Source organism: Penicillium manginii, assembly GCF_028828005.1.
Source record: "Penicillium manginii strain IBT 31320 chromosome Unknown utg000006l:1.0-4164085.0:1.0-4166146.0, whole genome shotgun sequence".
In the NCBI taxonomy this organism is placed as follows: Eukaryota; Fungi; Ascomycota; class Eurotiomycetes; order Eurotiales; family Aspergillaceae; genus Penicillium; species Penicillium manginii.
Genome location: NW_026643107.1, coordinates 2,649,783 through 2,672,834, shown reverse-complemented (window position 1 = coordinate 2,672,834; position 23,052 = coordinate 2,649,783). Strand labels below are relative to the sequence as shown.

Sequence of the window (23,052 nt, the reverse complement as noted above, 5' to 3'; positions counted from 1 at the left end):
AAAAATATCCAACGGAGAAAAGTTGCATACCCACGAACAAAGAAAAGAGAACTTAATTATGACCATTGGATGAATTGGGATGTTTGATGTATTGGATTAACTAGCCAGGAAATGGACATGATCATGAATGACATTAATTTGATCTCTCTTCTCTGGTCGGATAGTTTGCATACTACTACGAGTACGTAGTTATTTAGTGCAACACAAGCTGAGATGATCTCAAAAGTGTAACTGGGAGCATTGAAGCAACGAGAGCTACGTGATTCCCAATTTGTTAATGATATAGTACGGCATATGAGCCACGTAAAGTACTCACATCACAAGACCGATCTGATGAGTTCCATCCCATTCCGTGTCCCCCAATTCCGTCACCTTACTCGGATTACAAGTCCTCGTATTGGCACTGATTGGAGCGTGTATCGTGGTTGCCTCTCGTATATCAAAAGTCGTGCTCTGTGCAACTATACACAAGAGGCTGGTCTGAAATACATCCTCAGGGTCTGAACGTTAGCCATTTAGGGTGATTGGTTAGCTTTCCGCATCCGTTGGACAGGATTTGGTGCAACCTTGTTTAAAACATGGGGAAAGTGGAAATTGCGTCCAGATTATAGAATCCGGGGACGCCGTCCTATTTCTCGCGGTTTCGATCTTTTTTGGAGAAGAGATCTTGGTTACTTCCAATGGTTTATTCCAAACTGATAAGTCATCATGCGGCTGATTATTTTACCTGTGGCAGCATCGTTATGTGCTGCCCTGATTATTCCTGAGCAGGAGGTTCTTGCTGAACTTTCTGGGTTACTTCGCAGTGACCAACCCAGTCAAGATGAGGACAAACAACTTGATTCCTGGTGGTCAAAGATGGCCGAGTTGTCTCAAAACGGCCAGCAATCGGCCACAAAGCTTGCCTTGAGTGTCCTGGGGCTTGATCTTAGTTTGGATGGGGATTTTGAAGCTCCCGATGGCGAAAATGAGGACTACGACGATTTTGATGATGAAGATTATCTCAGTCGACAACGACGCCAGCCTCACCGTCATCACCACCATAATCATCCCCGTCATGGTAGGTATGAATGTGGACCTGGATATGGTGAAGGTGCCGGTCATGGTGAGGGCCCTGGTTATGGCGAAGGACCTGACTATGGCGAACGCCCTGGATATGGTGAAGGTCCCGGTTATGGGGACAGACCAGGATACGGCGGCGGCCCAGGAAATGGATGTGGGGATCCTGGCCGTGGTCCTGGTTATGGTGATGGTCCTGGTGGAGGCGGCGGCGGTGGCCCTGGTGGGGGAGGTCCCGGTGGGGGGGGTGGTTGGCCCGGTGGAGGAGGAGGAGGAGGAGGAGGCGGTTGGCCTGGCGGAGGCGGTGGTAACCCTGGTGGTGGAGGATGCGGCGGTGGTTGGCCTGGAGGAGGGGCTCCTGGTGGAGGAGGAGGCGGACGCTGGCCTGGCGGAGGTGGAGGTAACCCTGGCGGAGGAGGTGGTGGTGGTTGGCCTGGTAGAGGAGGAGGAGGTTCTGGGGGCGGAGGGGGTTATCCTGGAGGCGGCGGAGGATATCCTGGGGGTGGAGGAGGGTATCCTGGAGGCGGCGGTGGTTGGCCTGGTAGAGGAGGAGGATATCCTGGGGGTGGAGGAGGGTATCCTGGCGGAGGAGGTGGTGGTAACCCTGGTGGAGGAGGTGGAGGTGGTGGTTATCCTGGTGGAGGAGGCGGCGGTGGTTGGCCTGGTAGAGGAGGAGGAGGTTCTGGGGGCGGAGGGGGGTTATCCTGGAGGCGGAGGTGGGTATCCTGGAGGCGGCGGAGGATATCCTGGGGGTGGAGGAGGGTATCCTGGAGGCGGCGGAGGATATCCTGGCGGAGGAGGTGGTGGTGGTAACCCTGGTGGAGGAGGCGGCGGCGGTGGTTGGCCTGGTAGAGGAGGTTCTGGGGGCGGAGGGGGATATCCTGGAGGCGGAGGGTATCCTGGGGGTGGATGGGGAGACAAAGGCCCTGGATACGGCAATGCTCCAGGATACGGTCGTGGTCGTGGCAGACCAGGATATGGGAGATGGCCAGATGAAAGAGGATGTCATGAGCGAGGTGGCCCCTGTGACGACTTCAATCTTTTGCCGAGATTCTGCACGGAAAACCACACGATCTGGGAGTTGATCACCGAGAACAAGCAAACATCGCAGCTTGCAGAACTCATCAAGGGCCACGACGACCTGGTCACCCTACTGAACAGCAGCGGAGACAACTATACTCTCTTGGCACCGACGAACAGGGCATTGGACTGGTTCCTGCACCATGAACATGAGCCTTCATACACGAAGGAATTCCTGCGATATCATATCTTGCCCCGGCAACTTGATCTCCGGGACGTGAAGTATCAGCAAACGTTGCCCACGCTGCTGAATCAGTCGGAGCTGGGCAAGGATATGCCGCAGCGGCTGGTAGTGAACAAACACGGACGTCGAGTGTTGTTCAATGGAGTCAGTGAGGTTGTAGCGGGTGGCATAGTAAGTACTAATCCTGAAAAGTGGGTTAGTCATTGATAAATCACTGACAACGCATCAGGTTGGAAGCAATGGCGTTCTTCATCACATCAACACGCCACTCATTCCACCTCCAAATGCCAGCACAATCATCAAACTCCTGCCGAGGCATTTCAGCGCTTTCACCCTCGGCCTTGAAAAGACCGGTCTGATCCACCAGTTGACCGACGAAGCCAGAGCCGGCGGTACAACATTCGCCCCGACAAATGCAGCCTTTGACCGTTTGGGACAACTTGCAAATGAGTATCTCTTCTCTGCCGGCGGCGAAAAGTGCTTGCATGCCTTGCTGGAGTACCATCTTGTTCCGAACCACACTTTGTATTCGGACGTGCTGTATGATCAGCATGGACATGTGCATGAGTTTAGATCTGGGGAGCAGGATTCTGCGGTACATATTAAGCTGCCGACGCTTCTGAAGAAGCAGACCTTGAGGGTTGATGTTGCTTGGCCTGGATACTCGGTTATCATGCGGGTGAATGGTGTCAGCCGAGTCGGGGTTCATGATGTTTTGGCGCGAGATGGCGTCGTGCATATCGTGGATCAGGTTCTGATGCCGTCTAGGGAAATCAAAGGAAAAGGCAACGAGGGAGTACTTGCGATGTCGATGCTTCGGGAGATTCTCGAAGAGTGTAAAGGGATGCCGCGGGAGGAGCTGTGATAAATGAGCAAGTAGTGACCAGAAATCCGTTGCCAGGGGGTCGGTCTGGGTGGAGGGCTCTATTAGTCTATCATCTATCAGTTTGCACCAGGATGAGATTGATGTTTCTTCATTCTTTATCTGTCTGTATTTCCATAAGATATGCTGGCTGCGCGGTCGGCTGCCATCGTTTTCAAGCAAAACTCGATGGTGCGAGATCATACGCAAGCTTCCAAAGTACCATGTTGATCAATCAAAAGGAGCCATTCCCTCGGGTCCGTTCAGACTCGAGCTGTTCATAGAAGGGATGGATGTGGTAACGTCGATACCAACCAAAATAACCGTGATAATCATAATTGCATATCCGAAGCGGGTTGAAAGGGAGCGATATATCGCTCAGTGCATTCTTCTCGTAGGCTTCATCAATGCCTGGAATGAGGACTCCAGTGCCTTCTTGATCTCTTTATAACTCACGACGAAACAGCTTTGTTCATCGCGACTGACCAAAGTGACCTTCTCATCGGACCCCGCATCCAGCTTGTTCAAACAAGTCAACACATGCCCAAGGTCGACCACTGCATCGCCTTGCGCGTCCACTTGGTGGAAGACGTAGTCACGGAAGATCTTCAAGAAATAACGCTCCCCGCTTTCCGACCACTGCCTGTCATGTTCATATTCAGGTCGCTCATTGACGAGGTTCAGTTTTGTCATCAAACGCACGAGCCGTCCATTTTCAAGCTCGCGGCCAAGATCAGTCGTGAGCTGGTCATCGAGATGGAGGGCCGAGTCAAATGTGGACATCAGCTGGGACGAAATTCCAGTGATGAACAGGTCGATGTTCCGCTCCTGGTCTATCTGCAGAGAATTCAGCAGCCAGAAAACAGAGTTCTTCATTTGCGGGCTATATGCGCGGGTGAAGTGTTCCATAGCCTTGGCGGGGTTGTGCATGACATTGGGCGAGTTAGCACCCAGAGTGACCATCATTTGTCCGAAGTTGACCAAGTCCTGTCGCTGCAAGTCGGCCACGGTCCTCTGAGTATCAAATTGAACCACATCCAAGATTGCGCAAGCATTCAAACGGATGCGGTTCTTGCCGGTAAGTAGAACTTTACTCGGCTCAAGAATGCGTGCAGCGATACCATTGGAGTGGATCGCTTTCAAGGCATTTGCGATTTGAGTCATGTATCCCCACAGAATCTGCTCGGTAATGTGTGGGTTGTGGCGGTTCTGGAATCGATTTCCAGCGCCCAGATGTTGCTCGGCTAGGGTCTTAGAAAGCGGATGGTAATCAGTGACGAAGATCAGGGAGCTATCCTGGAAGCTTCGGCTGGTAAACGCATCGTGGACAGTGACCACGCTTCCACTGCACACTCGTTTCCAGGCTTGGACGGATCGGATGGCTTTCTCGTTGGTTAAACGGAACCCTTGGTTGATCAGCAGTCGTCAAAAATGCGGTTAGTTTTGAGGATCTCTTACCTTCCAGTCTGCGCAAAGCATAGAAATTTCCATCTTTGCCCGACTGTGCCTTGTATACCCAGCTTGGATAGCCGAAGGTGGCGGCATTCTTCTGATGGCTCAAGTCCAGGGGAACCAAAGAGTGGAAATAGTCGACCTGTGCAGGTAACTGAGTGTCTAGAAAGGTTAGCCTGGCCCAGCTTGTCGTGTTTTTGGAAAAGCCAACGTACTAGGGAGGGTCTGCAAGGTAGCTGCAGCTTTCTTCTGCAGCTCTTCTCGGAAGTCATTGGGGAGAAAGAGGTCGTGGACATTCCGTTGATAGCCAAGCGTGCTCTGGCTGTGGGGACCGATCGGAGCGTAGAGATGATATTGGACCTATAGATGATGTTACATGTCAAGTACAAGAACATAGAGATTCTCTATGCTCAACATACCGGCTGCTGGAAACCAGTCTGGTTGGTAAAGAAAGTAGCCCCGCCAAGTGTAGCCGCCGCGTCGTGCGAATATGGGTTGGCAGAGACAGGGCCCACCGCGCCAGCAGACAATGCACCGGAGGCTGTGACAAATGGATCAAAGGCACTTGAGGGAGTTATGGTACCATTTCCATTACCTTGGATGGATGACTGCGAAGAAAAGGGGGTTAGATCAGAGCAACGTCTTAAACTATGGGGATCAAGGTTTCGCTCCAGCGGATCAAAATCATCCGCAAGTGTACTGAGGCTTCGAGTAGAGCGATTATGGTAAGATAGCATCACCATCTTGTGATATCTAGCAGTCTTTCAAGGACCACCGTTATAATTGTTGAGATGGTTGAAGGTTACCAAGCGGGGGGATCTTCAAGCGTCAAGAGCCCCGCGGGTTTTTTGATCCGCAGAAAGCAACCACGAATGGTTCGGGAAGGACTAATCGAGACTTCAGACTTCAGACTTTAGACTTACCATGTGGGCACCTTCAAAGCCCTGTGGAACAAATTCCTGCACCTCAGCCATGGACCAGTCTGGAGTCCCGACTTCTTGTCGTGGGGTACTCGTATTCGAGCCTTTGCCAGTCAGCGGGGTCTTGGGGGCCGGCACGGGGGGACGCCATACGTGAGGCGGCGGTTCTTGGTTGGAAGGGAGCGGCATTCGCAGCTTTGGGGGAGATGGGATTCGATTTCTTGGGGCCGGATACGCCATTGCCGGACAAGATGGAGGGGGTGAAGCTAGGTGAGTCGACATTGAAGCGTTTCTTATTGCTAAATTAGATTAATCAGTATACCGATATCCAGTTGCGCAAGAACGAGAAGATCGATTCAACACGTACATATCTGATTGGTACGCCGAGTTTACTTTCTGGGGGTCATGGTTGAAAGCGCAACCTAGACAAGGGGGACAGACTTCGGTCAACATCAACCCTCTCGGATATCGTGAGGTGGGGAAACTCCTAATTCACCTTTGTCTTCATATCGACAACGGCCATAAATAGTGACATTGCGGCATAGGGTGTCTTTCGCATTCTCTGTGGTGGAAATGGAGTAAGCACAATCCATCCTACGGTCGGCATGCTAGTCCGGCGGATTCATCTCAACATTTCCATGACGATCTACCGAATGCTAGCTACCTCAAAGGGACCGCCATTCATCTCTACTCACCTCGGGTCTTCATTTTAGGCGATCCCGTCGTGCGACGGGTGTCATCCAAAGGAGGTTTGCCAGAGGATGCCATCAGGGACGGTTGGGAGGACCGAGGAACGATAAGGAATCAGCGCAGCTGGATCTCCATTGAAACGGGGACTGAGATGAGGTGAATGGGTCGACAGGAAGGGAGTCGCATTCCCTGATATCTGATGCGTCTCCGTGTCCGGCGCGTTTTTGGGGGGATCGTCGTGAGCGGGTCAATTGCGGGAGGGGAGAAACGAGGAGGGTCGCGGATAAAGATAGCAGACGATGCACCACGCAGTTAAGAATATGATGCCCAATACGGATCCGCCCTCCAAAGACGAGATCGGAAGCGATAAAGCCGATGGCCAGGAAGGACCAAGTTGACGCGGGGCCTCGAGCGAAGGGGGAGGTGCACAGACCAGGCGGTCAGGCGGGCGATCGAATCAGCTTGGAGTGAAGTGAGGTGGATGAGGTGATGAGGTGAGGTGACCAGGGGGTACAATTTATGGAAATATGAGAGATGTAGATGGTATATATACCCTAGGATATGATGGGATATATCTAGATCGATGAGAGGGAGGAGGATGAGAGGATGAAAGGATGGAACTCGAAGAGGACCAGTAGCACGTGGACCACTGATTGTAGGGCTCTATCGAAATATATCTCCCATGGTCACTGTACCTACGGAGTCCTAACTGTGTACTACTATGCCAACCCTGGACAGTGGCGGCTTCTTGAACAATAAACCAGTACAGCTTCATGGTCCTATTATTTCACCCTCTCAATAGTCACCTTTGATACTACTTCCAAGTTAATATCTGCCCGTCCCCTGAGCTGCCTGGACTGCCCGTAGGTACCTGATGATATAATCACCCCTCTCCAGGGCTGGTCAGTATTGTACTAGTAGTGTGAATATTTTAGAATTACTACTAGTGCCTCAGGCTACTAGTAGTAGTTAGTAATTGTTGAAATCAGTCTGAATACTTAGGATAATATATATATAGACTAGTCCACAGTCTGGCTATGAACAATCCAAACTCCGCTGTTATTGAATACCTTATTATTTCTCCGCATTCATCCTACCTCCGCACTGCCACTGGGCGGTATGGCAGGCGGTGTATATTCAACCCAAACCCACTTCGGCGACAGCTCATCGCTGCCACCTATCAGCCACCATGTCCGAAGAGCTCGACCTTGACCTCGACCGGCTCTCCTCTACTGAGAGGTCGGCTTTAGAAACATATACGTCCGTGACAGGCCAAGAACCCGCCCAGGCTATTGCCTTACTCCGACGATCACAATGGAATGTGCAGGTTCGCGAACCCTCCCCGCCCGCAGCTCTCCCCGGAAGCCGTCAACGTGGAAGCTTGTCGCTGACCATCTCCTCCGCCATCTAGATTGCGATCGCCAAATTCTTTGACGGCGAAGGCCCCGACCCTGTCGAAGAGGCCCGTGAGGCACTCCAGTCGCCCCCTCCACGGCCAGCCCGTCGAACCCAGAACTTAATGACGGATGACTTCACTGAGCAACTTGCGCCAGCTCCCCGTTCTGCAGACCCAGCTCCCCGCGTCAATACTCAACCCGAAAGTCAACCTACCTTCCGCCCACCATTTATACTTGCTCTACTGTTTACTCCCTTCAACCTCGTGTACCGCCTCCTGTACAACTCGTTTCGTCTCTTTGGCACATTATTCCCCTTCCTCCCACGCCTATTCAACACCACCGCCAATCCAGCCTTACAGGCAGCACGAAGAAACACCACCGGCCGTCGACCTTTGGGCCCCAAAGACACCGCTGCCCGGTTCATCCGTGAATTCGACGAGGAGTACGGATCGCACTCGCTCCCATTCCTGAGAAAATGGTTACAACATGGCACTGGAGAAGTCCCACCGGGATTTGAAGTATTTGCTGATCGTGCTTCTCGCACCAGAACACGACGACACGAGCGGTTGGGTACGCGATACCCTGCTAGCACCCGAGGTCGCGGAGTTCATCAACGACCCGCAAAACAACCTTCTGGTGTGGGGCGGCAGCGTCCAGGACTCCGAGGCATATCAAGTGGCCAATTCGCTGAAATGCACCAAGTTCCCCTTTGCGGCGGTCGTCGTTCACACTCCCAATGTCTCGTCAACCGCGATGTCCGTGGTCGGCCGCATCGCGGGAACGACATCACCGTCCGAGTTCACGGCTAAACTCCGTGCTATCACCTCCACGAATCAGGAGCCACTTGAGCGAATTCGCGCTACCCGGGCTGAACAGCAGGCGTCTCGTAGCTTGCGTGAAGAGCAGGACTCTGCGTACGAGCGATCACTGGCGATTGACCGCGAGCGGGCGCGTCAGCGTCGGGAAGCCGAGGCTGCACGAGAGCGTGAAGAGCAAGAGGCGGCTGACCGACTGGCGGTTGAAGAAAAGAAGCAGCGTGATTTAGAACAGTGGAAGCAATGGCGCGCACAGTCTCTAGGCACCGAGCCCGGGACCGATGTGAAGGAAGCGGTGCGCGTGAGCGTGCGACTACCCTCTGGAGAGCGGATTATGCGCCGGTTCGCGCCTGAAGCCGATATCGAAGAGCTTTATGCTGTGGTGGAGTGCTACGAGGTATTACAGGACGAGTCAAGGCCCACTGATGCGTCGGAGCCTGAAGGATTCACACACGAATACGGATTTCGATTAGTGTCCCCCATGCCCCGAGCAGTTTATGCAGTCCAGGAGGGCGGAACGATCCGAGAGAAGATCGGGCGGGGTGGCAATCTTTTAGTGGAGCCGATCGAAGAGGAGGAAGAGGAAGAGGAAGACGGTGAAGCGGAGGAAGTAAAAGAAGGGAGGACCGAGGTGTCGTCATGATAGAAATTGATTGCTGGGTATACCCTGTATGAGTTGACCTGAATTTTCATGTACCAGCGGTGCAGGGATGACTGTACGGAGTACGGAGTACACCGTATGTTGATAAGTCGTAGCTCAGAATGGCTCGAATCTATAGTAGTGATGAGTATGAAGTCTAAAATTTGCATCATCCGGTATGTACATACGTCCGTACGCACAAGTATGTCTGTGCTGGCCTCCACCTGGGCAGTTCGCAGACCTTAGTCGAAAGCGGCTAGAGGGATCTGATAATGAAACCTACGGTAGCTGGGCAAACCTAGACAGGGAGAAAGGTGCGAGTATGTACGATGTGTATACTCCGTACTAGGTACATAGTAGAGAACTAACTATAGCTACAGATTACGGACACATCATATCAATTCTCACCAAGAGCAAGAAAAAAGATGCGCCATGGCTTTAGGCACCAAGATGGTGGAATCTGACCTACATTACCCCTGTGATGTTGAGTCAGACTAACTCATTCTGACCTGACTAAAAGCGGACGAAACTGGGGTGAACGGACGAAAAGCGCATGAGTCAGGGAATCAGCAGTCGGATGTTAGGGAGCCCGAACCGGGAACGTCGTGCCCAGACTCCGCCGCGTGGGGCTGCAAGTCGGATGGCGGATAGCGGCTTCCCGGTCCACTTTTTTTTATAATTTTTTCTTTTTTACTTTTCTTTCCTTCCATTTCGATTATTACAAATTTACCCCCATACTGTAGATTACCATGTGCTATACATGCATTACCGTGCACTACTATGAACTATCCAATCAGATCCTTGATTTATACTCCGATGTACCACATGGCCCCCCCTCATAATTCTCCTACACAGCTGGCCCGTTTGCAACACTAAACCGAATCCCGTAAAAGCACGACCACTAGCCGATGTTCGATGTTTCCTGCCATCGACACTCTTGGTACCAGCTCGCGTATTTATTTTTGATCTGGCGATGCTAATTCGCCCCAGCCAATACCGGTTAGGCCTCCAATACACGCGGTCGCTCTCAACTCCGGACCCTTATCGCCGGATGTCTGGACTTCCCTTCGGAGGCAAACTTGGCATCAGTCCCGGGCCCGATTTTTTTCGTATCCTTTTTCTTCTCTCTCCGCGTCTTTACGTTGCTTCTATTTATTGTTTCCATGTCTTTGACCCCTTTCGCCCCTTTCCCTTTAATATTCTAATACTCCATTCTTTACTTCACCTCTTCATACGCCTAATATCCTAATTATCTACAACTACTCACCTCTATACTCTGCACCCCCCCCCCAATCCAACACCATCTCCACTGCATGGTGATTTCCTAATTGACTCCTATCTGGGCCCCACACCTCCCCTCCCCCTTCTCCATATCAACATTCGTTAAGGAGTAGCCCACCATGTCGCTCCTGGGGACGATTAACCCCAATGTCGTCGAATCGACGACTGAATCGACGACTATCTCACGCGAGATGCACCGCCACGACCCTGCTGCTAGCTTCAGCACCGAAGACACCGCCATGGAAAAGTCCGAGGAGATCGACGAAGAGGTCGTCGAGGCCGAGGTCACTCGTCTTGCTCAGCAGCTCACCCGTGAATCGACTCGTTTTGTCGATGCCGAAAACACCTTCATCGATGTCAAGGAGGAATCCACCTTGAACCCGCACAGCCCTAACTTCAAGGCCCGCAATTGGATGAAGAATCTCCTCGCTATCACTGCTCGTGACCCCGAACGTTATCCCATGCGCCAGGCCGGCATCTCTTTCCGCAACCTTAGTGTTCACGGTTATGGTAGCCCTACAGATTACCAAAAGGATGTGTTCAACTCCGTCCTCCAAATTGGTGGTCTGTTCCGTTCTATGATGGGATCTGGCAAGCAGAAGATCCAAATTCTGCGCGATTTCGATGGTTTGGTCAAGAGCGGCGAGATGCTCGTCGTTCTGGGCCGTCCTGGTTCCGGTTGCTCGACCTTCTTGAAGACGCTGGCCGGCGAGATGAACGGTATCCACAAAGATGAAAAGACCCAGATGAACTACCAAGGTATCTCCGACAAGAAGATGCGTGACCAGTTCCGCGGTGAAGCTATCTATACCGCCGAGACCGATGTGCATTTCCCTCAATTGACTGTTGGCGATACCCTCAAGTTCGCTGCACTGGCCCGCACTCCCCGCAATCGTCTGCCGGATGTCACTCGTGAGCAGCACGCCCAGCACATGCGTGACGTTGTCATGGCCATGTTGGGTCTCTCACACACTATCAACACCCGCGTCGGAAACGATTTCGTTCGTGGTGTTTCTGGTGGTGAGCGCAAGCGTGTCAGTATCGCCGAGGCCACCCTCTGCGGTAGCCCTCTGCAGTGCTGGGATAACAGTACTCGTGGTCTCGACAGTGCCAACGCCCTGGAGTTCTGCAAGACTCTGAACCTGATGGCCAAGTATTCCGGTACTACATGTGCTGTTGCTATCTACCAGGCTTCCCAGAGTGCCTACGATGTCTTCGACAAAGTAACTGTCTTGTACGAAGGACGACAGATCTATTTCGGCCGTACCGACGAGGCCAAGGAGTTCTTCACCACCATGGGCTTCGAGTGCCCTGAGCGTCAGACCACTGCCGATTTCCTGACTTCCCTGACTAGCCCCGCTGAGCGTATCGTGAAGCCTGGCTATGAGAACCGTGTTCCTCGTACTCCTGACGAGTTCGCTGAGGCGTGGAAGGCCAGCACTGCCTATAAGGGTCTCATGAAGGAAATCGACGAGTATGACCAGTCCTACCCACTGGGTGGCGAGTCGCTGCAAAAGTTCGTCGACTCCCGTCGGGCGATGCAGGCCAAGAACCAGCGTGTTCGCTCTCCCTATACCCTTTCCGTCGTCCAGCAGGTGAACCTCTGCATGGTCCGTGGCTTCCAGCGCCTCAAGGGCGATGCAAGTTTGACATTGTCGCAACTCATTGGTAACTTTATCATGGCTCTGATCATTGGCTCTGTCTTCTACAACCTTAAGGACGACACCGACAGTTTCTATTCTCGTGGTGCCCTTCTTTTCTTCGCTGTCCTTCTTAACGCCTTCTCCAGTGCACTCGAGGTAAGCTTTGCATAAATTACCGCTTCTTTGCTAGAGCATTGTTGCTGACAGGGAAACAGATCTTGACTCTTTACGCGCAACGACCCATTGTTGAAAAACAAGCCCGCTATGCTATGTACCACCCTTTCACAGAGGCTGTGGCCTCCATGCTATGTGATATGCCCTACAAGTTACTCAACATGGTGACTTTCAACGTGACACTCTATTTCATGACGAATCTTCGCCGCACACCTGGAGCTTTCTTCACCTTCCTTGTGTTCTCCTTGGTAACGACCTTGACCATGTCTATGATCTTCCGTACGATTGCCGCCACCTCGCGAACCCTCTCACAGGCCCTGGTTCCTGCCGCTATCTTGATACTGGGATTGGTCATCTACACTGGTTTCACCATCCCACCCACCAACATGCTTGGCTGGTCTCGATGGATGAACTACATCGATCCTATTGGCTACGGCTTCGAATCGCTCATGGTTAACGAATTCCATAACCGCCAGTTCACATGTCCGGATGCATCGTTTATCCCTGTATACGGTGCTTCTCTTATGAACAAGGTTTGCAATACTGGGGGCTCCCGTCTTGGCCAGGACGTTGTCGAAGGCGATAACTATCTCTGGGATAACTTCCAGTACTCCAACACCCACAAGTGGCGCAACTTGGGTATCATGTTTGGTTTCATGATTTTCTTTATGGCTACCTACCTGATCGGTACCGAGTTCATCTCTGAGTCCAAGTCCAAGGGCGAGGTTCTGCTTTTCCGTCGTGGACACGCACCCAAGCGTGGCAACTCTGATGAGGACATTGAAGGCACCCAGACCGTCAGCCATGCCGAGAAGACCGACGAGACAACCAGCGAGCAGGGTGCTGGTGGAATCCAGCGCCAAACCGCTATCTTCCACTGGCAAGACGTGTGCTACGATATCAAGATCAAGAGCGAAGAGCGCCGTATTCTGGATCACGTTGATGGCTGGGTCAAGCCTGGTACCTGTACTGCCCTGATGGGTGTCTCCGGTGCTGGAAAGACCACTCTGCTTGACGTGCTTGCTACTCGTGTTACTATGGGTGTTGTTACTGGTGAGATGTTGGTTGATGGCCGTCTTCGCGACCAGTCTTTCCAGCGCAAGACCGGTTACGTCCAGCAACAGGATCTCCACCTTTACACTACAACTGTTCGCGAAGCTCTTCGCTTCAGTGCTATGCTCCGTCAACCTGCTGCCACCCCCGCCAAGAGAAGCTAGACTATGTTGAGGAGGTTATCAAACTGCTTGGAATGGAATCGTATGCTGACGCCATTGTCGGAGTGCCCGGTGAAGGTCTTAACGTTGAGCAGCGTAAGCGTCTCACTATTGGTGTCGAGCTTGCTGCTAAGCCCCAACTGCTTCTGTTCCTGGACGAGCCTACTTCCGGTCTTGACAGTCAGACCTCGTGGTCCATTCTTGATCTAATTGACACCCTGACCAAACACGGCCAGGCTATTCTCTGCACCATTCACCAGCCCTCTGCCATGCTTTTCCAACGTTTCGACCGCCTTCTGTTCCTTGCCCGTGGTGGTAGAACTGTCTACTTTGGAGATATCGGAGAGAAGTCCTCCACTCTTGCCAACTATTTTGAACGCAATGGCGCCCCTAAGCTGCCTCTTGAGGCTAATCCAGCTGAATGGATGCTTGAGGTGATTGGTGCTGCCCCTGGTTCTCACAGTGATATCGACTGGCCCGCTGTCTGGCGTGAAAGTCCCGAGCGCAAGGAAGTGCACAACCACCTGGCTCAACTCAAGGCGACCCTGTCCGCAAAGTCCGTCGATGAGTCTGCCTCTGACCCTGCCAACTACAAGGAATTTGCTGCTCCGTTCAGCGCCCAGCTCTGGGAGTGCTTGATCCGTGTGTTCAGTCAGTACTGGCGCACCCCGATCTATATCTACTCCAAGGCGGCGCTTTGCATCCTCACATCTCTCTACATCGGTTTCTCCTTCTTCCACTCTTCCAACACTACCCAGGGTCTCCAGAACCAGATGTTCAGTATCTTTATGCTGATGACTATCTTCGGTAACTTGGTGCAGCAAATCATGCCTCACTTCTGTACCCAACGTTCCCTGTACGAAGTTCGTGAGCGCCCCAGCAAGACCTATTCTTGGAAGGCCTTCATGACGGCCAATATCCTTGTCGAACTCCCCTGGAACACCCTCATGGCAGTTTTCATCTTCGTTTGCTGGTACTACCCCATCGGCCTGTACCGCAACGCCCCCGAAGGCCACCTCCATGAACGCGGAGCTCTGATGTTCTTGCTCATCTGGACCTTCCTCCTCTTCACCTCTACCTTCGCTCACATGGTCATTGCCGGTATCGAGCTTGCCGAGACAGGTGGTAACCTTGCCAACCTGATTTTCTCCCTTTGCCTGATCTTCTGCGGTGTCCTCGCCTCCCCGGACCAGATGCCCCGCTTCTGGATCTTCATGTACCGCGTCTCGCCCTTTACGTATCTGGTCTCGGCCATGCTGTCAACCGGTGTCTCCGGCGCCGACGCCACCTGCTCTGCCGTCGAGTATCTCAGCTTCAAGGCCCCGGCCAACGAGACCTGCAAGCAGTACATGGCACCCTGGATCGCCAGCTATGGTGGAAGTCTCATGGACGAAAATGCCGTTTCCGACTGCCAATTCTGCTCCTTGTCGACTACCGATGCCTACCTTGACCAGATCGGTGCGCACTTCTCGGAAGCGTGGCGCAACTTTGGTATTATGTGGGCGTTCATCATCTTCAATATCTTCGGCGCTGTCTTCATCTACTGGCTCGCGCGTGTGCCTAAGGGTAGCCGCAGCAAGAACTGAGACGGCATGTCATGTATTAGCTTGATGCTTGATTGTATGTTTGCTATTTTCTATATTATTTTTTAGATATTCTCTCTCCTTCTCTTTAGATACTTCTTTCTTTTTCTTGTCTGTCTAGACACAATGAATATAATAAACAAAAGTTTACTCAATATTTCAGTTCATCTCTTCTCAGGTACAGCCCTAGAGTACTGATAGTAACCTTGGAAGGTCTAGGGTAGGGGAATCTCAGATAAAGGAGATAAGAATAGTACAGATCCATTCATAGTTAGTTTCTTGCCAGTAAGTGTTAATAATATTATAGACATTCCAGAACCCCAGCGCCAATGCATTAAGAAAACAGACAGAAGATCAGACTCGAAAATGACAGCAAGAAAACAAGAATGGAAAAGAAGAAGGGGAAAAAAAAGTAATAAAAAATAGAGACAAAAGAATGCAAAAGCAAGCGCGAAACTATAAAGGAACCCTCAACAAAGAAATCTATCTACCAAGTAAAAGCCTCCTCCACAAAATCCACCACAGCACCCCGACCAATCCTCTTCCTCGCCGCCCCCCGAACCTCATCCGCAAAGGCACCAGGCCCACAAACAGAAACAAGCGTCGCGCCAACCCTAACCGGCAAAATCTCATCAAGAACGACATCAGGCCGACACCGACCAGAATGCATTTGCACCGTCGCCGACGGCGAAACAATATCCGCCGCGCGCCGCGGTTTAGAAACAAAGAGCTTCACAACGAGAATCTCCCGTCGATTCGGCAGGCGCAGGATTTGGTCCATCCACGCGCTTATCCAGGCGAGGTGATCTGTTGAGCGGACGGACCAGATGAGGTAGACGCGGCGTGTTGCGGCGCGGCCGGTTGAGGCGCGCTGGACGAGATCCCGCGTATACTGCAGGTGGTGGGTGATTCCTGCACCGGCTGAGAAGAGGACGACCGTGCCGTAGCTGGATACGTTTGTCGGGTGCGAGCCGTAGGGTCCTTCGATGTAGCCTGGGATTGTGAGGGTTTTCAGCGGGCTGGTGTTGGCGAGGTTGTAGAGGCGGCGGGTCATGCCTTGCTGGGCGCCGATGATGAGGGAGACTTGTGTTGGGGTGTGGGCTGGGTTGAGGTAGGTGTCTAGATCGAAGGATTGTTTTTCTAGGGACGAGGGAGTGAGTGGAGAGGAGGATTTTGAGTCGGATATGTGGGCGGCCATGGCTGTTGAGGGACTGGGTTTGCTGCTGTTTTCGGTCCAGGCGATTGAGAATGGGTGCGACATCCACCATGATATGCTGGGGATGTAGGCGAAGACGTGGCATCCTGGTTTGATGTCGACTTGTTTGGGGAGGTGAAAGGTCACTCGGCATGCTTCCCCTGGTAGGGCTTGGACGGTCATGTTTGTGGAGCCGTGTCGGGGGAGAAGTTGAGATAGACGAGGCGGAAGAGTCGTATACTGCGCTCGAGGAGCCAGATCACGGCGATTGTATGGGCCCAGCTTCTTTGGGGAAGACTGTCGATGCTTAGGTGGGCGTATACACCGAGGAAGGCGAGTAGGGCGGCGAGCTGATGTAGATGCAGGAAGGTCTCGTAGAAGGCATGGCGGATTGGAGATGGGGAGTGCAGAGCCAGAAAAAGCATCGAAACCGTTCCCAACAGACCCCAAGTGAAGAATGGCTCATTCCTTAAGCGTGCAAGCATGTCCGTCATATCTTGCTCCGCACAAGCATTGACGGCCCAAGCAATAGTGTGAACAAGGGACTCAATCACAACGATACGGCCAAGCCATCGATGAAGGAGATTGTATGTATCAAAGCTGATATGCAGAATCGAAATGAGCGGGTTATTGCGGGCTGCCAGAAGAAACAATGGCACCATGTTGAGAACGGCCAGCGTTCCAGAGCGACCCCGAATCTCCGCGACAAGAGCCGCTTTCTCATTAACACTATAATCCAGGAACAGGCAGTATGCAACTTGACTGGAAAAGTACAGAGTGACCAGGATGGTTTGGAACCGGGAGGGTAGTGTACCGATGCCAATAGCAGAAGAAAGCTGGACCTCTCGATTGTGCCTCTTTCGCCCGAGGGGAGCATAAAGAAGGTGCTTTTTCATGTTGGCCCACCAGGCCGAATGTTCCTGGCTCCAGAAGGTTTGCTGCCTCCTATCGGCTGTCACCGAAGTAATTTGGCGGAGGAAGGCATGGCTAATCTGTGCTATCCTGCCACAGAAGATGCTGAATGCCAGAATGACGACTGACGAATAGATAATTCGGGTGATAATCACATCGCGGGGAACATCGACACCACCGAGCCCCCTCGAGTACTCATAGATATATGTAGAATTTGTTCCATAGCCGCGTGCCGCAATATGCGGTTGGGATGTAGCCATTGATATACCCCAGAACCGGCTGAGGGATGGGCGTTGGAAGACGACACTGTTAGCGAATGCAAGGATTCAGTGCAGACGGTGGTTGTCGATTCCAGTAATGAGAGTTGTTCCAGAAAGATGTGGAGTTTGACTGTGTATCTTGTGAATACTGGTGTGACGTCGACTATGTTTTGGTTGCGGGGAGTCGAGGGGAATGCGATGATCAGAACATGGAATAGGGCGATGTTTAGGCGGTTCGAATGAGATCACTGCAGGCCAGATTCCAACAGGGGCAGTATTGATTGACGATCAATAGTGAATGAACAAACAAAAAGGCAACAGCCGCTAATAAAGGTGCATTGTGTTTGAGTCAATGTCGGAGATGGTTTGAGAAGGAGTGAATGAAGCCTGATGCACAACAATGCCAGTTGTCTCAAAAGTTTGGAGAGGCGAAAACCAGAAACCGGAAATCTCTGAACAGTTTCTTGTGGAATCTGGAAAAAGCAGATCTCTAGGACACAGATCTTTTGTTGGACTTTGCTTCGGCAGGCATCGTCCAGGCGATGAGGAATGCTGGTAGCAAGGGAGGCCGTAGATCCGGACCGGACACGTTTTTCTCTCTCTCTTTTTCTTGGCCTCCCACAGAGAGAGGTTGACGGGGAAGAAAGTAAAAACAGACAAGAAAGAGGAAGATGAGGTGAAAGTCTCAGGTAAAAAAAAAGAAAGACACAAAGATCTAGAACTGAATCAGAGACAAAAGAATCAAAACCTGGCGATCAACGCAGGCACGGGCTTTTCTAAAAAAGATCTAAGGAACCAAGCCAGTGGACACGAAACGAACGGAAGAACGGAAGTAACTTGCGACGAACACCCAAGAGAAAATCATTTCTTGCAGGGGCAGGAATACAGAAGTAATAAAGAGAAATTAAGTGGTCGAGTCAGTCCACAGTCCACTTCAAACCCACATCGGAGGTAGGCTTGACAAACCGCCACTGCTAGCCACTACCGGGTCAGGAGCTCAATTCTCCATGGTATGAGAAAGCAGGTCTAAGCTGGTCCAGGTAGTTCCAAGCCTATCGGAAAGTCTCCTTCTACCACCAAGAAGCGCCGGTGTTTCCAGGGGGGTCGGACAGCAGAAAGATCGAAACGATGATTGGCCGCTTGGGACTGTCAGGGCAGCTGAGGATCCTTGCAGATCTGCGACCGGGCGTGACGCCCAGGGACAGGCAAGTCTGGCAGGAGAGAAAGACGCTAGGCAGCGGTGAGTTTGGATTGAAGTGGGCCTATCATATGTCGCTTGGATGGGTTTGCGGTTTCAGAGTTCTCTATCAGAAACCAACCGACTCGCGCCGCAGAGGTTAGCGATGTCTAGGGTCACCCCTGGTCACCCTTAATGGCGTAGGTTGAAATTGAAAAGAATCTGTCCGGCCCCATCACACGGTTTCTTCCGGGATTATTTTTTGCATATCTTGAATAATTGATATCAAGAAAAGAAGGTCTTTGTGTGCACATTGGCCGTGCTTTTGTGACAAAAGCAGAATCTTATTGATATATTTCTGCCTGGGGTATCAGGCAATAGTATGCCCATAACTAGGGTCACACTATGGAGTAACTTTAACTTATTTCTATCTCACACATCTCATTCATGTAGTATTTCCAAGGTTTGCCAACTTCCAAGGTAACTCTGCAAGTGGCATGATTCATCCCAGTCGTTTATGCATCATATCATCTGTCCAATTTACCGACCCATCCAGCCACCATCAACGGTGACTATCTCACCAGAGACATAGCTACTGGCGTCGCTAGCCAAGAAGACCACCGGTCCCTTGAAATCCTCCGGCTTGCCCCACCGACCGGCTGGAATACGCGCCATAATACCGGCATTGCGGTCCGCATCATTGATAAGTGCGACGTTCATGTCGGTGTTGATGTACCCAGGGGCAATCGCGTTGACATTAATTCCCTTGGAGATCCACTCGTTGGAGAGCGCCTTGGTTAACTGTCCAATACCACCCTTGGAAGCGGCGTAGGCGGGGACGGTGATACCTCCTTGGAAGGTAAGAAGCGAAGCGACATTGATAATTGACCCACGGCGACCGGAGGGAAATTCGGATGCGTCACGAGAAAGCAGGTAGGCGCCGAATTCCCGACACAGGACGAAAACCGCGGAGAGGTTCACTTCGAGAACCTAGATCGGGATACCTCCGAGTTAGCGTTGAACATGGCAAGATGTGAATTGCAAAAGGGGGGGAGGGGAAAGGACAGGGACAGGGAGAGGGAGAGGGGGTGACTGAGACTGACCTCGTCCCAATCCTCATCAGGGAATTGGTGGCTTGGGTGTCTCCTCTGGATGCCAGCGCAGGTAACGAGGATATCGGGCTTCAGTCCTTGGTTGGTTACTGTGGGAATAATTTCCTTGACCGATATACGATCGGACAGCTCCGCAACATGGATGTAGGCCTTGCGACCGAGGCGGTTGATGATTTCATCTCTAGTGCTGGTATTCGACTCATCGCGTTGGACAAGAATGACATCGGCACCGGCCTCGGCCAGAGCAAAGGCCATGGCCTGACCGATGCCACGAGTGCCGCCGGTGATGAGGGCAGTGCGCCCGCTCAGGGAGAATAGGGAGGTGACTGATGCCATGATGGTATTAATTTAATTGGAAGGGAGAAGAAGAAAAACAAGAAGCAGAAGTAGACGGAGAGGGAATACTAGCCCCTCCAAATAATCATAAAGATTTCCGACATGACGACAAGCTCCCCCCACGCGATGCGCGCGGAGACGGACTTGGGCCGGATATCTCATGTTTGGTTGCCGGTTCAAATACCGTCGGCTATTGAGAGGAGGAGAGGAAGTGGAGAGGGAGGAGTAGAGAAGGTATGGTAATAAGATAAAGAAAGGATGAGGCAGGGTAAACACAGTAGTTAATTATTTCTACATATGATTGTTGTACAAATACCCATTCAAGTAGTTATAGTTACAAGTAGATGTACTATGTAGTCATACTCAGGAGTCCCATAGATTACTTGTAGCCTTGAGATAATCTGAGGAACCTCAACTCTCTTTCCCCACAATCCACCCCGACCCCAACGATGAGTAAGGCTCCTCTCCTCCTTTCCTCCTCCGCACTGCTTTTTCCCCGGTGGGTCATCACTCGGCCTTTGTTTTTTTTATCTTCCTGTCCGGCAATAATGTCGCTGTAAACCCATCCGTGTCGCAAGGGCCGAATCGATATTATGTCTCCATCACAGGCCGAGACTGAGACTGACCCTCGGCGGTCCGACCACGTCGTCAAACGTGTCTCCCGAGCCTGTCTGCACTGCAGGCAGCGCAAATCACGCTGTGATCTGTATGTCGGTCTCGACTCCTGCTGCTGCTTCCCCCGGAGATCTGCAATTTTGAGCTCCCCGCTAATATCCTGCCGCATAGCGACGCCAACGGCAACGGTATTCCGGGCAAGCCACCCTGTCAGCGCTGCGTGCGCGAACATCGTGAATGCATCCTTGGTGGTTCCAACCGTGGAGGCCGGCGCATTCGTAAGAACAAAATCAAGAACTTCACCCCGGTCACAAATCCCTCGCCGAGCAAGGACTCCGAAGACATCACGAGCCCGAATAGCTCGGAGGCGCGCCGACCTCCATCAGCTTCTTACCCTGGTCCAGTGGTTTTTCTACCACCAAACCCTCCAGCCACCTCCGCACCTGTCGAAGAAGAAGAAGAAGCTTCTATCGATACAGTTCCGCGTAACCCATCCGATGCCTGGCAATGTCTGACCGGGATTGCCACCCAGGATAATGGTATCGTCCCAGAAGGCCAGGATGAACGGGTTCGATCGGACTCGGGTACTTTCTCAACATATAATAATAGTCTACGGAATGGCGTTGTCGCAGACTTCAATACCCCAAATGCCGGAATCAGGGCCTATAGGCTAGTCCAGTTACGGTCTCTGGATCCCGGAACTGTCTGGCAGCTCGTCACACGCTATGCAGACAACTTCCACCCATATCTTCCACTGGTCCCGCGCAAATACTTTGAACGCTCGGCGCTGGATGATTTCGCAACCAACGAGAAATATCTGCTAACCGCGGTCCTCACCATTGCGTCGAAGGATTTGGTTGACAGGCCCGAGATCCACGAGTACTGTTCAAAATACATGCACGAGCTGATCTCGGGTATTGCTGCAGGAGCAGACTGTGACGTCGAGGCCGTGGAAGCTCTGCTTCTATTAGCTGAGTGGGAGCCGCAAGGTCTGCGGCCCCGCGTAGAACGTGTTGGACGCGGAGAGGAAGACCGAGCTGCATGGATGCATGTTGGGCTCGCCCTGCGCTCGGGCTATTTTATTGGACTGGATCGGACATCCTTCCGTGGAGATCCATATGGCGACCAGGCAACTGAGGCTCGGCGGCGGTTAGCTTGGGCTAGCTGCTATGTCTCTGATCGTCTCATATCTGTGCGTATTGGGAGAGCGTTCTGGTCTCGGGGACCGGGCCCAATGACCGGTCTTGTGAGTCAAGATTTCCCATCGTTGCAGCCGGCCAAGGAAGGTGATGAGGACTACTCGAAGATCTTTCAAGCAATGCTGGATCTCACACAGCTCTATGGAAATGTCCACGAGGTGTTGTATTCTGGAATGCGAACCAGCAACCAGATGATGCTCATGGGCGACTACGTCAAATACGTCGATGACTTTCGACTAGCAATCCTTCGGTGGAAATCCTTGTGGGGACCTTTAGACTGTACATCTCCCCAAATTTATCTTGAGATTTGTCTAAGCTAACCATGCGTGAATTAGGCTCTCCGCCAATGCGGGCTACTTTAGATCTGTCATACGAGTACCTCCGCCTATATACGACGGCATTTGCCTTCCAGGCTGCGATTTCCCAGTCATTAGTGAAGCCGAAGACCGATGGAAGCTCCCATCGAGATCAGCTGAGAAGTACCTTCAAAAATGTCGCCTCGATGCAGGATTCCCGATTCATTTATGAGTCTGTCGATGCGGCGAAAGCCTATCTGACGATTCTCGTTGACGCCGTGGATCCAGAGCGGCATTTGCATTTTATGCCGCTGCGATTCTACTTGTAAGATCACATTTCACCAGCCCGCGTGGTTCATTTACTTACCCGACTCCAGATATGGCATCTACTCTGCCGTGTTCCTCTACAAGGCTCGCTCTTTTGGCATGATGGTTCCTTCAGAAGAAGCCAAGGTTCAAGGCCTAGTCGCACGTACCACCGAGGTGTTGAGACAATCTAGCGCTGGTAAAGATGACATTGGAGCGCGTTATTCCCGTTTGCTGGAATTACTGTGGAAAACCAAACCATCCTCCGGGAATCCACCAGCAGAGACACCTCGCAGTAATGACTTTGCGATGCAAACTGCACTTTCAAACCCGGTCACCGACCACACATATATGGACTTTAGTCCGGCCAATGATTTTTCATGGCTTGACTTGGAAGCTGTGGGCGACTATGTCTCGGGGGATGCAATCTCGGGTGGTCTGCTAGGGTTGGATGCGTTCCAAAATCCCTCCGATCCTTATCAGCCAGGTCAAGACCGGTCGCAAAGTTGGCAACCATCAACCTGGCTCGGTGATATGAGCAGCAATCTTCTTTTCTAGTCATTTATCTGTTCGTCCCATTTGGGAGATTTTCAAAGGCCGACGACCCCTTCTCAAGGGCGGGAAACTGGTGCGGGGCTGCGGAGCTCCTC

The 23,052-nt window shown here is 52.1% G+C and overlaps 7 protein-coding genes across 7 annotated transcripts; 4 read left to right on the top strand and 3 right to left on the bottom strand.

Annotated features, from left to right (window-relative positions):
* Nucleotides 1-708: 708 nt before the first annotated feature.
* On the top strand, nt 709-3,188 carry N7533_009371 (fasciclin domain-containing protein; the record flags this gene model as incomplete). Its single annotated transcript, XM_057106021.1, has 3 exons — nt 709-1,006; nt 1,065-2,494; nt 2,553-3,188. The coding sequence occupies 3 exons, from the start codon at nt 709-711 to the stop codon at nt 3,186-3,188; spliced, it is 2,364 nt and encodes a 787-aa protein (XP_056957470.1).
* Nucleotides 3,189-3,563: 375 nt separating this feature from the next.
* Nucleotides 3,564-6,325, bottom strand: N7533_009370 (PAN-complex poly(A)-binding subunit PAN3; the record flags this gene model as incomplete). Its single annotated transcript, XM_057106020.1, has 9 exons — nt 3,564-4,591; nt 4,644-4,799; nt 4,853-4,997; nt 5,057-5,245; nt 5,561-5,661; nt 5,711-5,856; nt 5,880-5,979; nt 6,054-6,119; nt 6,253-6,325. 9 exons carry the CDS (start codon nt 6,323-6,325, stop codon nt 3,564-3,566), a joined length of 2,004 nt encoding a protein of 667 aa, XP_056957469.1.
* A 1,111-nt stretch (nt 6,326-7,436) lies between these two features.
* On the top strand, nt 7,437-9,102 carry N7533_009369 (clathrin-mediated endocytosis regulator UBX3; the record flags this gene model as incomplete). Its single annotated transcript, XM_057106019.1, has 3 exons — nt 7,437-7,574; nt 7,659-8,070; nt 8,117-9,102. 3 exons carry the CDS (start codon nt 7,437-7,439, stop codon nt 9,100-9,102), a joined length of 1,536 nt encoding a protein of 511 aa, XP_056957468.1.
* A 1,397-nt stretch (nt 9,103-10,499) lies between these two features.
* Nucleotides 10,500-14,997, top strand: N7533_009368 (pleiotropic drug resistance family ABC transporter; the record flags this gene model as incomplete). Its single annotated transcript, XM_057106018.1, has 3 exons — nt 10,500-12,179; nt 12,239-13,345; nt 13,369-14,997. The coding sequence occupies 3 exons, from the start codon at nt 10,500-10,502 to the stop codon at nt 14,995-14,997; spliced, it is 4,416 nt and encodes a 1,471-aa protein (XP_056957467.1).
* A 484-nt stretch (nt 14,998-15,481) lies between these two features.
* Nucleotides 15,482-17,361, bottom strand: N7533_009367 (ferric reductase family protein; the record flags this gene model as incomplete). Its single annotated transcript, XM_057106017.1, has 2 exons — nt 15,482-16,359; nt 16,431-17,361. The coding sequence occupies 2 exons, from the start codon at nt 17,359-17,361 to the stop codon at nt 15,482-15,484; spliced, it is 1,809 nt and encodes a 602-aa protein (XP_056957466.1).
* A 1,717-nt stretch (nt 17,362-19,078) lies between these two features.
* Nucleotides 19,079-19,986, bottom strand: N7533_009366 (putative 2-deoxy-D-gluconate 3-dehydrogenase; the record flags this gene model as incomplete). The annotated part of the gene is made up of 2 exons (XM_057106016.1): nt 19,079-19,528; nt 19,642-19,986. The coding sequence occupies 2 exons, from the start codon at nt 19,984-19,986 to the stop codon at nt 19,079-19,081; spliced, it is 795 nt and encodes a 264-aa protein (XP_056957465.1).
* Nucleotides 19,987-20,579: 593 nt separating this feature from the next.
* On the top strand, nt 20,580-22,960 carry N7533_009365 (Zn(II)2Cys6 transcription factor; the record flags this gene model as incomplete). The annotated part of the gene is made up of 4 exons (XM_057106015.1): nt 20,580-20,692; nt 20,773-22,079; nt 22,136-22,421; nt 22,474-22,960. The coding sequence occupies 4 exons, from the start codon at nt 20,580-20,582 to the stop codon at nt 22,958-22,960; spliced, it is 2,193 nt and encodes a 730-aa protein (XP_056957464.1).
* Nucleotides 22,961-23,052: the final 92 nt, after the last annotated feature.